We start from the raw sequence: 15,838 nt of genomic DNA on the forward strand, positions 1-15,838 counted from the left end.
CTGCAATCTACAAGCATTTGTGACTAGCAAATTGTCTTTATTAATTGGAACTGCTATCAGATATTACTACAGAGAAGGATTATTTTAGTAATAAAATGGAAGCTCTGGAAGAAATCTCATTTTGCATAGTAAAGGCAATCAAACTGAAGACTAATTAAATGGCAGGAACATTTAAATGCAGTGGCTGCTGGCCTACCCCAACAGAAGAGCAAATGCAGCTTGCTTCAACTGTTATACATCAGGAACTAATTGAAAGTTTAATTTCTGCAAGCTATATAGTTCAGCTGCACAATGAGCATTGTGGTGACATTTGAGGAACATCTGAACTTTAAAATACTCTTTCCCAGACAAGAGAAGCCGTTGTGACTGCAGCTTCCTTGCTAAGGTAGGGCACACTTTTGAAAAGGGGGAAGAATTTAAGATGAGAAAGATCAACTTTCCCTTCAACACATTCTTTGCCTTATCTACCTTCTGCAACATCTTCTTTTCTACTTCTCCTCCACTCCCCATGTCCTTCTCAATGCAAACTAGAAGCTGGCTTTTAATTTCTTGCACAGCTGGCCTTTTATTGTACAGCCTCATTTGAATTGTGCAAGATTTGTTATCGAAAAACAACTTAGAAAGAAAAAGTGATGTGCTACTGTAGAAGAGTTATTTTAAACTAAGAACTGCTTAATTAGGTAAGACAAAATTATGAAATAAGAGAGCGCTTTACATTGGTTTTGGGTTTTTTTGAGTTTGTGGACAATGCTACGCTGTATTGTTAACTACAGCATCCAGCATTTTCTGGGGTGTTTGGCCCAAGATAAAGTATGAGGCTATACTTCTGCAGCTGGAATTATTTATGTTCATCAGATTTATGTTTTCACATTTAACATGCTAAAGAAGAAGCACTATCGTCTGAACCATTATCTGGAGGAGGAGGAGGATTAATTTACTGTGAGCTCTGAGACTTTAATAATGTTTCTACATAGCTATTTTTCACGGTCTAAACAACAAAGTGCAATCCAAACAGTATACACAATCAACATAGATCTGTAAAATTCTTGTATCTGAGTCTTTCACAATTATTTCTAACTAAAATGAGCTGAACATGGGGAAACAGCTGCACAACATCTGCAAAAAAAACAACACACCACTAAAAAATAACAATTTCCAAGGCAGTTTTTGTATAACTTTTTAACTGTACATAATAGTGTGCAAGTTTGATTTAATCTACATCCTTCTACAATCCTATCACCCCTATGCTACAGTATGTCTTTGTCTAGAGTACAGATGCCCACTTCTGTTCCTTTTCCCAGAAAAAACTCGGACTGGTATAAAAAGGCCCCATTCTATGGCTGTTTCTCTCAACAGCTACACTGGTTGTGAAAGACTGAATTTGGAACAAATGTAGCATACCTGTATCTCCTGTTAAACACGTGTCCTTTGGTAAGCTGTAGCTCACTTTTATCTGCTGCATATAGTAGCTAGACTGAAGTACAATGTTAGTTAGGGTGTAAGTAGAGAGGGAAGGGAAAAAGGGGAAAGCAGGTTGGTTATGTACAAGCAAACTATATGTAAGATAGATTATGAGTACCTTATCAATTAACAATTGTAACATGTTAATTGTATGTTGGTTGAAGTTTTCTGAGATTGCCTAAATCTTTTGATGTATGTGAATGAGGCAATCTCTTGCTTAGTGGTGCTGTCAAAAATTTGGATTTTCCAAAACTTTGCTCTTTTACAAGTGTCACTTTTACAAGTGCCAAAGAACACTTCGCTCTTTTCCTACAATATCTCACCTGTAAAATGATACCTGTATATATTCAACTGTAGAGAAAATTACACAACAGTTCTTTTTAAAAAATGTGTACCTTTAAGAAAGGTATCCTGATCTGGAATGAAAAAGGCTCCTGAGCACATTGCTGCCAAGATGAGAAGTTTAATAAACCAAAATCTGGAAAAGAAAAAAAAATAGGAAAAAGAAACATAAATACGGAAAAGAAACATAGAATTACTGTACTGTACTTTAAAATCTGACCAAAGAAAAAATGTGGACAATAGATATAAGTAAAACAAATAAAGAAGAGATAAACTATGTCATTACGTTGGTAAAGAAATGCAACTGTTTATAGTACAGACAAAACTTCAATGAAAAAATCCATCTCGCTTACCCATTGTGGATGTAGGCACGACAGCTTTTGCTATTGTTGATTTTAATTGTGAGTAAAAAAAAGATGAAAAAGAAACACGCCATTCCAAAACATACTCGATAAACTGCAGAGTAGCCCACCAGCTTCTCACAGGAGTCACCTGCTTGAATATGTTGACATATTGTTTCATAAAAATAAATCTGAAATGAACAATGAAGTACTGTAGATAAGATGAAATGTTAACTGTGTATGATTACAACTATATTAAGCAGTTTGGAGATAACTGTTACTTTCAAATTAATCAAGGCATCTTTATTTATATATAAAATTTAGAAACCATGCTGCTTCTTCATTTGCATTTCCTAGCAATTCATTTCTGATTCATACAACATGCGTAGTTTGCACAGCAGCATTAGAAAATAGGAAAGCAAAACATGTCTTTTGGGGTTCAAGTTGCCAACTTTTGCTGTGCAGGTGGTCCTTGTTTAACAGCCACTCCTTCAGTGACCATTTGGATTTACAATGTGCTGAATGGGTGCAACCTATGACTGGTCCACAATGTTCTGGCTGTTGCAGTGCAATCACATGAGGTTATCACTTAGCAACCCACACTTAATGACAGGGACCAGGGACTGGGAGAAATGGTTTTGCTAAGTGGCATAGTTACAGTATATGATGATATGCTTTGCAACTGCATTGCTTAGCAATAGAAATTCCAGTCCCAATTACCTTTGTTAAATAAGGACTAGTTGCAAAGCATTATTTCTTGATGTTCTTTGAATGCTTAGAAGTTTTTTAAAACATTGCAGAAGTAAAAGCAGAAAAATGGGAAAATTCCAGCCCTCTCCTCACTTGCTTAAATATTTGCTTTTGAGGCCACACTTTATTGCACAGAAAAAGATCAACAAGTAACCCGTTTTGGCCTCAAGCTCACCACACAATTTTCAGCTACACTCAGAAAACATCTTAAAAGCACATTTCTATGTCCTTGGTCACATCCTAGGGCTGTGCCTCGTATGAAAATTTGTACCCACCCTTTCACAAATGGAACAATCTATAAATAGATGCACTGATCTATAAATATGCAGACATACATTCACCCACACCCATTTACAGTTAAATAAAATCTTCTCTATATCCTCATAGGTATGGAGTTCCGAAAGTAGCAACTAAGTTGAACATTAATGTAGCTGGGTTTTTTCCTTTGCTTTCTTTTTTGGCTATAAACAGAGACAACCATTCCAAGCTTAAAACATTTTCCCATGTTTAAACTCAGTTTGCAGAAAAACCTGACAGGGTCTAGAGAAAAATAACATGGAACATAAATTTAACTTAAACTAAGAAAATGTAGAAGCTGTTATACAGAGTTCACGATAGAATGAAATGTAATGTTCTAAAATAGAAGTACTTTAGTACTTAGCTTTTTTTTTTTATATAGGGCAGCAGATGCAAATTTTGACTCCACCTCCTCCCTCCCCCAATGAAAAAGGAGTTCTGTGAGCAGACAGCCAGCACAATAAATTGTAATCGTTAATCATAATGTGTTAAACGAGGGTGAGAGAACACATTCAATCATGAGGCTCAGTGGGTGAGTTTAGACCAGTGTTTCTCAAACTTTAACAATCTGAAGATACGTTGACTTCAACTTCCAGAATTCCTCAGTTGGCATGCTTTACTATAGAGAAACAAAACCATGGGTACTTTCATTCACAATGATCAAAATTATGTATGCCTGCTAATAGCCCAAATGATTTCATGGTAAGTCATAAGGTAACTACAACATTAAAGAGCACAATGAAGAAAATTGTAAGGGATGATCATTTTAAAAAGACTGGCTGGAAAGGCAAAGTCTAGATGCATTTCCACTTATCTTAGCCAATGTTAGCAACTTATGAATTTGAGAAAGTACACTGCTCCAAACTGTTTTAATAATGTCTGGAAACATTTCTTTCAGCATAATAAACCAGGAACATAGCTAATGCTTTATTTTTTTCAGATACAGAATCATTCCACGGTAATACTGCATTTAATTGATCAGGAGTAAAATTCTCTGCCCAATAAGCCACCAGGAAGGCTTGCCAGAGGTGTTTTGAAAATCCTGGCTACATACAGCCACTAATGCTGCAAAGGGTACTTCTCAGCACTAAACTGAGAAAATATACTAACTATAGAAACATATTATCAAATGTTCTCCCCCCCCCAAAAGCGCTGGGTATGCAGCATATGAGGACAGCAGTAAACCAAACATTCGAAATCAACACAGTAAAATTATAAAAAAGGACAAGCACTAGCAAGCTATGCTACTCATCATGAGAAATCAGTAGCACACTGCTTCACCAGCAACATTTACAGACAAGGCTGTTTGCACAGTCCGGTCAGCTTGGCTCACATTGTTTTACAGAAAATGTGGCAATTTTAGTAGATACTGACTGTAGGAAAATCTATCCATTGCTTCTACAAAAGAAGCATCATATTTAGTGATAAAAGTCCATACAAACCTTTGAACATTCAGTTCCAGTAGCTAAGGCAGAACCCTCCTACAGGGACCTGGTGGAGGATTGAGGCAGATGGTGCAGCATTTGTGGTCAGCTGTAAAGGTGAACAACTGCAGGGGGGTGGGAGGAATTACAGTGGCTATAACTTTGGAACTGGGACATAAGTAGCTTGGGGGCGGGGTGACTGCCATAATGTTGACCAGTTGCTAAGGAACTGTTTGTAAGATGAGGACTATCTGTACTGATGTTATTTTAATTGATGATTGGGAGCTGATTGGGAATTCGCTATAAGATGGGCAACTGTATAAATGTTTTAAATAAATAAAGCAATAGAGCTTGACTCGAAGGAGACGACTTCAAAAAATAATCAGTGGAGTAGAAACTAAATTACAACAATCTTAGAGGAATGAGGCAAGAGTTCCAAAAAAGGATTAGTTTGCATACTCCCATTCAAAGCAGTCAAACACTCAAATTTCAGAGAGCAATAATTTTTTGTCTTTGAGGAAACAGTTATCCAGTGTATGGCTCTTCCTACTCCTCAACTTTCAAAGTGGAACAGGATGAAACATTTGGCATTGCTGAACCACACACAGTTTGGGGTCTTTCAAAATGTCTGAGAGAGTTTATTATAATTACATATGAATATATGTTCACACACACACACACATACACACCTATGTTGTAATGCTAAAGTATGACATAAATTATGAGAACAGTCCAGTATTCATCATTATGCCTTCCAAAATTTTACAAAACTCAAGTCTAATATAATGTGCTTTATTCTGTAAGTTCCCTTCAAATTTCAAAAATATCTTCTTTTCATTCAAGAAATTATTCTAGCATCTCTCCCTTTTTCCTCCTTGGATCCCCAAGAATTAAATGCTTTTACTTACATGTTCTTTCATTTGTTTTGCTACGGTTTCTGACATCATGATGCAACAGATGAGAGCCACCAAGATGAAATACAAGGCATACATAAAGCGGGTGCTGGTTGATTGTTTTATCTTTGGGCAACAGCGACAGCAAAGGGAACAAGCAGCGGTACCACAGCAACAGGCCAACTACAGGAGTTTAAAAAAAAAAGGAAAAACATAATTTTATTCTTTGACATGGCAAAACAACAACAAAATCTGTTTGACCTCCCAATACATCCATTTGTAACTTCTGTTTATTCATTGTTTTATTTTTCCTTCTCTTATTTTCTTTTCCCTTTTCTCAAAAACCTTTAATAAAAGTATCCTGAGAACTAAAAATTGTAATGTTTTGATATCTTTTTTTTGGTAAAAGAAAACCCTAAATGAACATTTTTTTTAAAAAGCAACAGAATGACTTAGAAAGGCAAACAGTAGTATTTATATATGGGCTCATAACACCATCCAAATTGTTACATTTATTAAAATAGTATGGTTCTACATCAGGCTGAGATAGAATTACAAACTTGTATTCTTGTTTTGACCCATCTTGGGCTATATAAAGTTTGTTTTTGGAATTACACACTATATTGTTGAGACAATGGAAAGAGAGCAGAGAAAAGCAACGAAGATGATTAGGTGGCTAAAACATATGAAGATCGGTTGCAGGAATTGGGTATGTCTAGTTTAGTGAAAAGAAGAGGGAGGGACTTATCCAAAAAAAATGCAACTCAGTAATGAGAAAAGTAAGGTCCAATACATAAGCAGGAAAAACCAAGCACACAGGTATAGAATGGCTCACAATAGCAACTGTGAGTGGGATCTAGAAGAGCATAACTTACATATGAGCCAGCAGTGTGCTGCAGTTGCCAAAAAAGCTAATGCAGTCCTGGGTTGGATCAACAGTGGAATAACATCCAGATCACAAGAAGTTATAACACCACTTTATACTGCACTAGTGAGGCCACATTTCAAATATTACATGTAGTTCTGGTTGCCGTAATATAAAAAAGATGCTGAGACCCTGGAAAGCATTTAGAGAAGAGTAACAAAGATGATAAGAGGTCTGGAGCTAAATCATATGATCAACGATTGAGGAAATAGGTATGCCTAATCTAACAAAGGACTTGAGGGGCTGCCACAAAGAAGAGGGGTTGACCTATTCTCCAAAGCACTTGAAGGCAAGACAAGAAGTAACAGATGGCAGATCATTAAAGAGAGATCCAACTCAGAACTGATGAGATATTTCCCAACAGTGAGAACAATTAATCAGTGGAATGGTTTGCCTCCAAAAGTTGTGAGTGCTCTATCACTGGAGGTTTTCAAGAACAGACTTGACAGCCATTTGCCCAGAATGGTATATAGAGTCTCCTGCTTGGCAGGGAGTTGGACTAAAAGACCTCCAAGGTCCCTTCTCGCCCTATTCTATGTTCTATCTTTTTCATCCTGTCTCCCAAGGACTTTCCCACATACCATTACACAAATAGCAAATTAGTTACCTCCTGGGCTAAGTTATGCTTTGCTCGTCCTCTTACCAGAGCTTTTGCAACTTCTCCTCCTTTCTGTACAAGAAAAGAGGACAGAAATCCACCTAGTCTGCTATTTGTAGGGAGAACTGGCAATAGTCAAGAAGGAAAAAGAAAATACATTCCTGAGCTGGGATGGTAGTAATTTTCACCTGCCTATGAACAAATTGGAAGTGAAGAATAATTGTTTTAATAACTTCTAGAAAAATCAAGAATCTGTTATGGGGCAAAAGTTCTTCTAATGTGTTTATAAATAAAATTATTTTCTCGGTGCTCCTTGCATGAAGTCCTTTATAGACTTCTGCTACATGCTACCACATCATAGAAAAGGAAATCACTTAAATAGTTCAAGCCTATTAATTCCATCCTCCACCTGATAATGCTATAGGGTAAGGCTTTGTTTGTGCAAATGCTGCTTTGTATTTATGACTCAGAACATTCCATCAAGGTTTTGACTATTGTATCAGACAAAACTCAGTTTGCCCTTTCTGCTAAGCATCTAAAACCAAGCAGAAATAGATTAATTACCTTTTTGAATGTTTTTTTTATTCACTGAAGTATACAGTATTATGTTTTTTAACAGGTAAACATGAAAAATATTACTCTTAAATTGTTCATGTAAATCAGACATGTCAAACACAAGGCCCGTGGGCCAGATCCGGCCCGCAAAGTGGTTTCATGTGGCCCACGAAGCCATCCTGGAAACAGTGAGGGAACGGCCCCCACTGCCTTGGCCCTGGCCCAGAGACCCTCCTTCTGCCAGAGACCCCCAGATCTGTCCCACTCCTGCCCAGGCCCCCATAGGCACCCTTGATGCCAATGATGTAGAGCTGGCCATGCCCACCCAGTAGGCCATATGCACTCTAGCCAGGCCCACCCAGTAGGCCACACCCACCCTGGCCATACCCACCCGGCCCCTTGAGGGCAATCGCAATGCTGATGCGGCCCTCATCTCACTTGGCACCCAGTAGACTAGTGATAAAATCCTAGGCAAGATGAACCACAGCGATAGTGTTGTGTGTTTTTGGCTCAACATTACATATGAATCCATACTGAGTGAAACACAATCTACATAACCAATGGCACAGGAGAGGCAAACTGGATATTAAAATACAGATTAAGAAGAAAGTCACACCCTACAATCTTTTTTTTTTCTTAAATGCCTACAGAAACTGGGATTCTGCTCTAGGGTTTCTCAACTGTTCTTTCAAGAGCAGGTTATTGCAAGTTTTGCTGAAACTGAATAAATTCTTGTCTGCTGAAAAATCTGAACCTTGATTTGCTAATCCACAGTTTGCTACTTGTAATCTGTAGTGATTCAACCTCTTTTTTTCTTATTAAAGCTGAATCTTTCAGGCTGCTGCAATATCTAAATAGAAACACCGATCACCTGGAAAGTGGCACTGATCCCGGCGTGTCTGCTGAGCCCAGAAGAAGCGTCGATCACCTGGAAAGCAGCACTGATCCTGGCGCTTCCGCTGAGCCCTGACAGCCTCTCCTCTGTGAAGGCACAGGCAGGTTCGGCATGTCGCCAGTTTGCCTCACCCGGCCACTTCGCGTGGTGAGGAAAGTGTACCAAAACCAGGCTGGGGTTTGGGCGGTGTAGCGCAGGTAATGTGGACTCTCATGCCGCTCGCAGCGTCCCCTCCCCCGGAATCCACAGGTGTGTGAAGAGGATGGGGGCCATTTGCTGGTCTCCTTCAGGGGATGCCTGTTTTTCTCCTTCCCTCATCCCAAATATCTTCCCGCCACTCTACTCTTAACGCTGTGTGGCTCTTGTCCAGCAATTTACAGTGGCCTTTCAAGCCATGGCCACCAGCAGCACAGCCACCAGCCACGCTGGCAGCCTGTCCTCCTCCCCTTGTCCCTTCCTGGGCACGGAGGGGGTGGAGGGAAGGAAGGGACGAAGAGGGAGGGAAGGACAATAAGAGGGAGGGAAGGAAGGAAGGAGGGGACAATGGAAGGGAGGAAGGGACAAAAAGAGAAGGAAGGGAGGGAGGGAGGGAAGGACAATGAGAGGGAGGGAGGGACAATGGAAGGGAGGGAAGAAAGGAAGGGACAGAGGGAGGGAAGGAAGAAAGGAAGGGACAATGGGAGGGAGAGAGGGAGGGAAGGAAGGCGCCCACACCTGTCCCACGCCCCTCCACCAAAGTTGCACAGATTCCTCCCCACATCCCTGCCCCCCCGGGCACCCTGCAACCTGATGAGCTGGCCACGCCCCCCCCCGGCCATTGACTTCACTTGTCAAAAAAGTTGCAAAAGGTGATCACATGACCCTGGGATACTGTGACCGTCATAAGTATGAATCAGTTGCCAAGCATCCGAATGTAAATCACATGACCCTGGGGATGCTGCAACAGTCATAAGTGTGAAAAATGGTCACGTCACTTTTTTCAGTGCCGTTGTAACTTCAAACAGTCACTAAGTGAATTGTTGTAAGTCGAGGACTACCTGTACTTTATCATTTTTTCCCTTTTTTTGGTCAAGTTTTTGACACCTTGCTGGGCGACTGGCGGTACTCAGATATTGCCTTATCCTAAAAGTGGTACAACGTGGGTGAAAAGGTTGGAAAGCCCTACTATATAGTATTGTACTATGTCTGCTCATGAAGAAAGGATACACTACTCAAGGTTGGCCAGAGGCTTTCAAAAAGAAAAGGCTGTAAAATAAAGCAATATTTCTCACCTCTAGAATATGGTTTACTGCTTTCAAATATTGGTATTTATTCATCAGTTGAGCCAAGACATTTATCCACATTTTAATTAAGGTAAATTTAAGCAAGACCCTTATGCAGCAAACTACACACTTCTTCCTTGGCTCAGTTTCTAACTGCATACATTATTTTCTAATGAATACTAACTTGTCCAGTTGTTTTTCAAAGGAGCACTAAGGCCAGGGCCAAGTATGAGATGCTCTAGAAGCATCTGCTTATCCTGTGGTTTTAACAGAACTCATCCTTTTGGATTGTGACTTTCAATATATGAAAATTACAAAAATAAATAAGACATCAAAAATGGAAATAATATAGTAGATAGGCAAAAATTAATAGAGTAATAAAATAACCATCTGAAGATGTCTGGCATTCCTTAAGGAAGCATTATGGTTGTATTCTTGTATAAAAATAGAAAACACAACTTTTGTTAACATCAGAAGTAAAAAAAAACCTGAACTCCACAGAGAGGAAAGTATATATAACAGTCTAAAAGTATCAGGTTTCAGATTAAAATAAAACAAAATCAAAAGCTAGTTTAGGTTTACATATGAAGCATAACTATTTAAAACATGTTTGAATGATGAATTCAGAAACATTTAAAATTCTTTCCTTGCTGGGTTTCTCTTTTTAAACATTAGCATGTATGTCAATTCAAAATTAAATTCCACTAATTCAGTGTGTCTTTATTCAATATAAGATTGGCATATTACTATGAAAATACACTAAATAATTGAGCCCACACACAGTGCTAAGCTATGATATGCCCAACAGCCTAAAAATTAAGCAAATCAATAAAACATGCTTCAGCTACTAAACAAATTAAGTATATGCTGAATGCTTATTGTGTAGATCACAACTGAATGGCTGTGACAACAGAGTAATCAGTGCTAGAGTGAAACATGGCTTGCTGGGATGAGTCATATCCAATATAGTCCAAATCACTGTAGAACGTGAACATAGTGGTTTTCTATATTTCTGAACAATTTTGTATTAAGAATAAACCTTCAATATATTTGGGGTATTGATATTAGGAGCACTGATGGGATGTGTAGTTATTATTCTCAATGCCAAATTTCTGCCCCTATCCAATATGGTTGTTCTATGTTATTTTTGTTGGCAGTCTATTTGAGTACCATGCATCTCATCTCCACAAACACTTTGCTTAGAATGTTATATATTTCAGAGATGTAAACTAGTTTCTGAAGGGGCCAATATACAATACAAGCAGCAGAAATTAATTAGTTGTCCAGCAGCATTAAATTATACCACACAACCTCCACAAACAAATTTTTGAACTAGACTAATAAATTGCTTTTATTGGATTTCCTGTCACAGCCACTATCAGAAAGATATAGATATCTTGCTAAAATCAATTACTTTTTCCTATCTTAGAAAGGAAACCAACAATTTGCTTTGCCTATTTCCAGACTGCATGTGAAACAAAGCCTTTTTTTTGGTAGATGAAATTCTCTAAAAATATTTGCAGGATTGTTGTAGGGAAAAAAACCAACACCTTCAACTCCCAGGGGAAAGGTGGAATTACAGTCAACACTTTTATCAGTCAAATAAATGAGCTGTGATCCAGAAAGTTCAAGGATTCTTTTTGCCATCCATTAAAATACAATTGTCTCCTGGCCAAGTTCCTGAGAATGTCTATGTTAACTGCTTGTGGCAGAGGTAGGAAACTCAGTTTTAGGCTGCATGTTGACTCCAAATTCCTTTTCTAGGAACTTCCTGATTGCAATTCCTAATAAACAGCGTCACCATTTTGAGACTATACAACAAATGTAGAGTAAATCCTAATGCAAATGCATGAAAAGAAAATCTGCACGTTGTAATGGTTAAGGCACCAGGGTAGAAACTGGGAGACCATGATCACATTCTAGTCCCACCATAGGCACAAAGCCAGCTGGGTGACCTTGAACATGGTTGCTCTCTCTCAACCCTAGAAAGGAGGCAATGATAAACCACTTCCAAAAACCTTACCAAGTAAACTGCAGGGATTAGGTTGGGCTCTTGCCAAAAGTCAACCTTGAATTGAAGGTGTGAGTTAGTAGTAAAAACACACACACAGATTCGTACACAAACACGGATGTACACGTACACCAAATCAGTAGGGTGTGAAAATTAAAAATGTGACTTATGTATCTTTGCATGTTTGCATATCAATCTATGTGTATGTTTCCATCTACTAGCTCACATCCATAAAAAAGTGGAGAATTCTGCCCTTAGTCTTTAGCTTGAAACCTGTTTAGTATAGTCCTAAAAATGCAATAAGTACAGATGCCTTAGTGTTCTTAGATTCAAGATGTTGACAGGCATTAATTTTTTTGGATACTGTTGAGTACTTTTAAGTGTAATAGAACTAGAACAAGCAAACACCAATCTATCAGTTTCTCATAGTGACTTCTTGGAGTCCTAGGCAGGCCTGGGGAGCTCTAGTTTATAAAACCACAATTTCCTTGGCTAAGTACCGTAATTGAGGCTGCTAAAAGGCCAGATTCCCTACTCCTATGCTAGTACAGTTTAAGGAACCCACATAGTTGCACATTATAATTTCTCAAAATCTGCCAAACCAAAATTAATTTATGATTGAGTGTTACCTTAAATTTACGAGGAGGAGGAGATTCTTTTTACAACAGGTGATCTGGCAATAGGTATATTTCTGCCTAAGTACAAGACCCTGCTTTTCTCATCACTGAACTGTATCTTATTGGATTGGTCCCAATGTCTGTCAAGATCCTTCTGAATCTTGAATCTATCTTCCAAAGCGTTGGCAATTCCCCCAAGTTTGATGTTGTCTGCAAATTTGATGAGTTCCCATTCTATCTAGGTATACAATAGGCACTACGTGGTTCAACAGAAGAAACTGAGAGGGATCTAGATGTCCTAGTGTAAAACCACTTAAGTATGAATCAGAAGTGTGCTGCAGCTACCTAAAAAGTCAATGCAGACCTGCATTAACAGAGGGATAGCCTCAGGATCGTAAGAAGTGATAATGCATGGTAGCTGTCTACCAATACTTGTGGGGCTGTCACTGGGAGGAGGGGTCAACTTATTCTCCAAAGCATCTGGTGGCAGGGAAAGAAGTAATGGATGGAAGCTTGTTAGAGAGAGATTCAATCTAGAATTAAAGAGGAAATTCCTGACTGTAAGAACAATTAATCAATGGAACAGCTTGCTTCCTGGAGTTCTGGGTGTCCATTGCTAGAGGTCTTCAAGAAAAGATTGGACAGCCATTTGTCTGGGATGCAATAAGGTCTCCTGCTTTGGGTAGGGGGGTTGGACTAGAAGACCTCCAAGGCTCCTTCCAGGCTTATGATTCTATGATTCTAATATAGGGATTGTATTACAATTATAATTACGAGGACCAGTCGTAAGTCACTTTTTTCCTTCTAGATCACCCAAAATTGGCTAGGTGTTGCTATCAAGCTAGTCAATTTATTTATTTGTAGGATCAATTTTTTTAAAAAAGCAAGCAAAACAATATATACAAACTTTTAAACAACAGCCAGTCTATACTATCCAGAACCCATTTTCTTGTCAAATAGCAGCAAGCCCTAAAATATTTAACTACAATTTATTAAGATAGGAGCACTACATTTCTGAGTACTAACATCTGTCTAAACTTTTAGTTGGCTTACTTCTTAATACTACAGATTGGCACTCTGCCTTTAAGCCATTCTTCTTCAGCCTAGTAGTTCTCCAATTTAGCCAATTCTCATGATGCCATGGAATTCTAAAACTTGTGGTGCAGAAATTTTCCTCTGCAAGTTTCTGCTAAAAAAATGGCCCTTAATTTTATCAGAAAGTGTTAATTCTAATTTCTTACTACCGGTAATTAAATAGGACCTCAAAGCTAGCAAGCTTATAGTTTAAAAATATGTAAATCAAGATGTAATGTAAATAAAAGTATACATAGCCAATCTTGTGTCTACATTACATTTATATACAATGAATCCCAAAAAAATTAACTAAAGTTTTCCACTGCAGCTGCTTTATTTAAGACAGAGGTCAACTTCTAGTCTCAAGAGACGCTCTACAGAAAAGCCACATGTAAAATCCCGTTTCCTGTGAAATATAAGCAAAAACAAATCACCGCTTTGCAAGTAATAGGGCAGTCATTTCTCTTTTAAAGGAGGAAAATATATTTCTTTAATCTAGGAATTCAGTTCACTCGAACTGGAGAGCAGACATGTGATCTCTGTCACTGAAAATAACACCTGAAGCTACATTATGGTTTGTCTGATTTAGCACAATGGCTGAATCCAATACTGGCTTATTCATGAATGTTTGGTAAACAAACCATGCTTAGCTCAGTGTGTGTAGCCAAAAAGATGAGCTAGCTTTAAATTGTTCTCTGTCATCATATGGTAAAAAAATGCATTTGTTATTTTTGTCAGAAACTGGCAGTATGATAGTCACAAAACAGTTGTCAGCTTCATCACTAAATACAGCTCACAATCCAACTAGCATAAAGTAGCTGACTCAAAATGAAAAGAGTTGAACCTGGGTAGTGTTTGAATGGGAGACCACGAGGAAATCGTGGTTCTATAGCAGGGGTTCCCAACCGGGGGTGCTTGCACCCCCTGGGGGTGTGAGACGATATTCCAGGAGGTACAAAAATTAGGCTCAGAAGTTTCAAAATTATAGTGTATATGCATAATTCGTTGCTGTTATTTCGAACTTTTTAAGGGGTGCGAGAATATATCAGAAGCGTTCTAAGGGGCACGGGGTATAGAAAAGTTTGGGAAACGCTGCTCTATAGGCTAGACTGTGAAGTTTTTAAAAAATTGGGAAGAAGCCAATGGCAACCATTTTGATACTACTGCCATGAAAGCTATATGTGTGTATCCATGAAGTCACTAAGAGGGATGCTTGCCGTAGCAGTCTATCTATCCTGAGTACTAACAAAAAATGTCACGACAGAGATGTTTGATCAAAAGTTTTATCTTACAAAACATGCAGTCACCCTAATTTTACATGGTTCCTGCTTTTTGTTAGCTTTTCATTCTGATGCAAATGGTTTTAAAGATGTGCAAAAATATTTCTGTGGAATGTAAGAAAATTTGATTGGGGGACTTCCAGAGTAAGAAATGACAGACTAAAGATGGCTCTGAAATGCAGAACTGACAACCATAGCAGAATGAAAAGCCTACATGTGGACCAACTCTTTGCAATTTCTGTTCAGACAAAGACAGACTTGAGATCACCCACAAGTGCACCAGACAGTTGCTCCTCATGAAATTGCAAAACAGGTGACTTAGAACTTTGGGAGACATGGGAACAGCCATCTATACCTTTGAAAGACCACTAAATTTACACAAGTAACTAGTAATTTTCTAATTACTTTTACAAGATCACTATCACTTTTACTAGCCATTTATTGCTTGTTAGCTGCTTTTCAGCTGTTAGGACAAGTTTGACAGCACCAGGTAAGTTCCTTCAATCTTCAGTGAAATGAATTTTAACCCCAAGAACTTTTAAAAAAGAATTTCTATAGAGATTCTCAGTCATCCAGTTCATGGTTGGTCCAAAGGTGCTTTTCTAAAAGGCAATTGTACTTTCTTGTTTGTTTTTTCATTTGAAAACATTTTGCTTCTCATCCAAATAAATAAATAAATAAATAAATAAATAAATAAATAAATAAATAAATAAATAAATAAATAATAAAATAAAATAAAAACCACTAAACAAGAAAGTCCAGTTGCCTTTTGGAAAAGCACCTTTAGGAGACACATCAAAATGATTAAAACTTTAATTTTAGACAGTTACAAACAGACTAAGAGTATAGATAGATTTGAAAGAAGAATTTGGAATTAATTATGAAGAATCCTTCCCATGGGAAAATTCTTTTGTTTTGAGTTTTTTAAATAAACGTAAGATTTTGAAAACTGGACACGAGAGAGAACTAAAGATTACAATTAAAAGAGAACAGAAACTACAAAAAATTGTAATGACTTACAGAAACAGGATATTTTTGAGTAATGGACTCAAATATTAATTTTAATAGTGTCAACAGAGACATCTGCCTCTATGGGGAAACTGTGCCAAAACA

General features: G+C 38.0%; 1 protein-coding gene across 3 annotated transcripts in view; it reads right to left on the bottom strand.

The window, feature by feature from the left end:
* SERINC5 (serine incorporator 5) overlaps window positions 1–15,838 on the bottom strand; it is a 33,109-nt gene that overhangs the window by 14,857 nt on the left and 2,414 nt on the right. For 2 of the 3 annotated variants that reach the window (XM_083356542.1, XM_083356543.1), the window contains exons 2-4: window positions 5,524–5,691; window positions 2,157–2,335; window positions 1,857–1,939 (exon numbers count right to left, since the gene is read on the bottom strand). In XM_083356542.1, the coding sequence (XP_083212668.1) occupies window positions 1,857–1,939; window positions 2,157–2,335; window positions 5,524–5,691 (430 nt within the window). Of the gene's footprint in view, window positions 1–1,401; window positions 1,475–1,856; window positions 2,336–5,523; window positions 5,692–15,838 lie in introns of those variants that run through there. The other variant, XM_083356544.1, reaches the window with a different exon arrangement.

This window comes from Vipera ursinii, assembly GCF_947247035.1.
Source record: "Vipera ursinii genome assembly, chromosome: 2".
Classification (NCBI taxonomy): Eukaryota; Metazoa; Chordata; class Lepidosauria; order Squamata; family Viperidae; genus Vipera; species Vipera ursinii.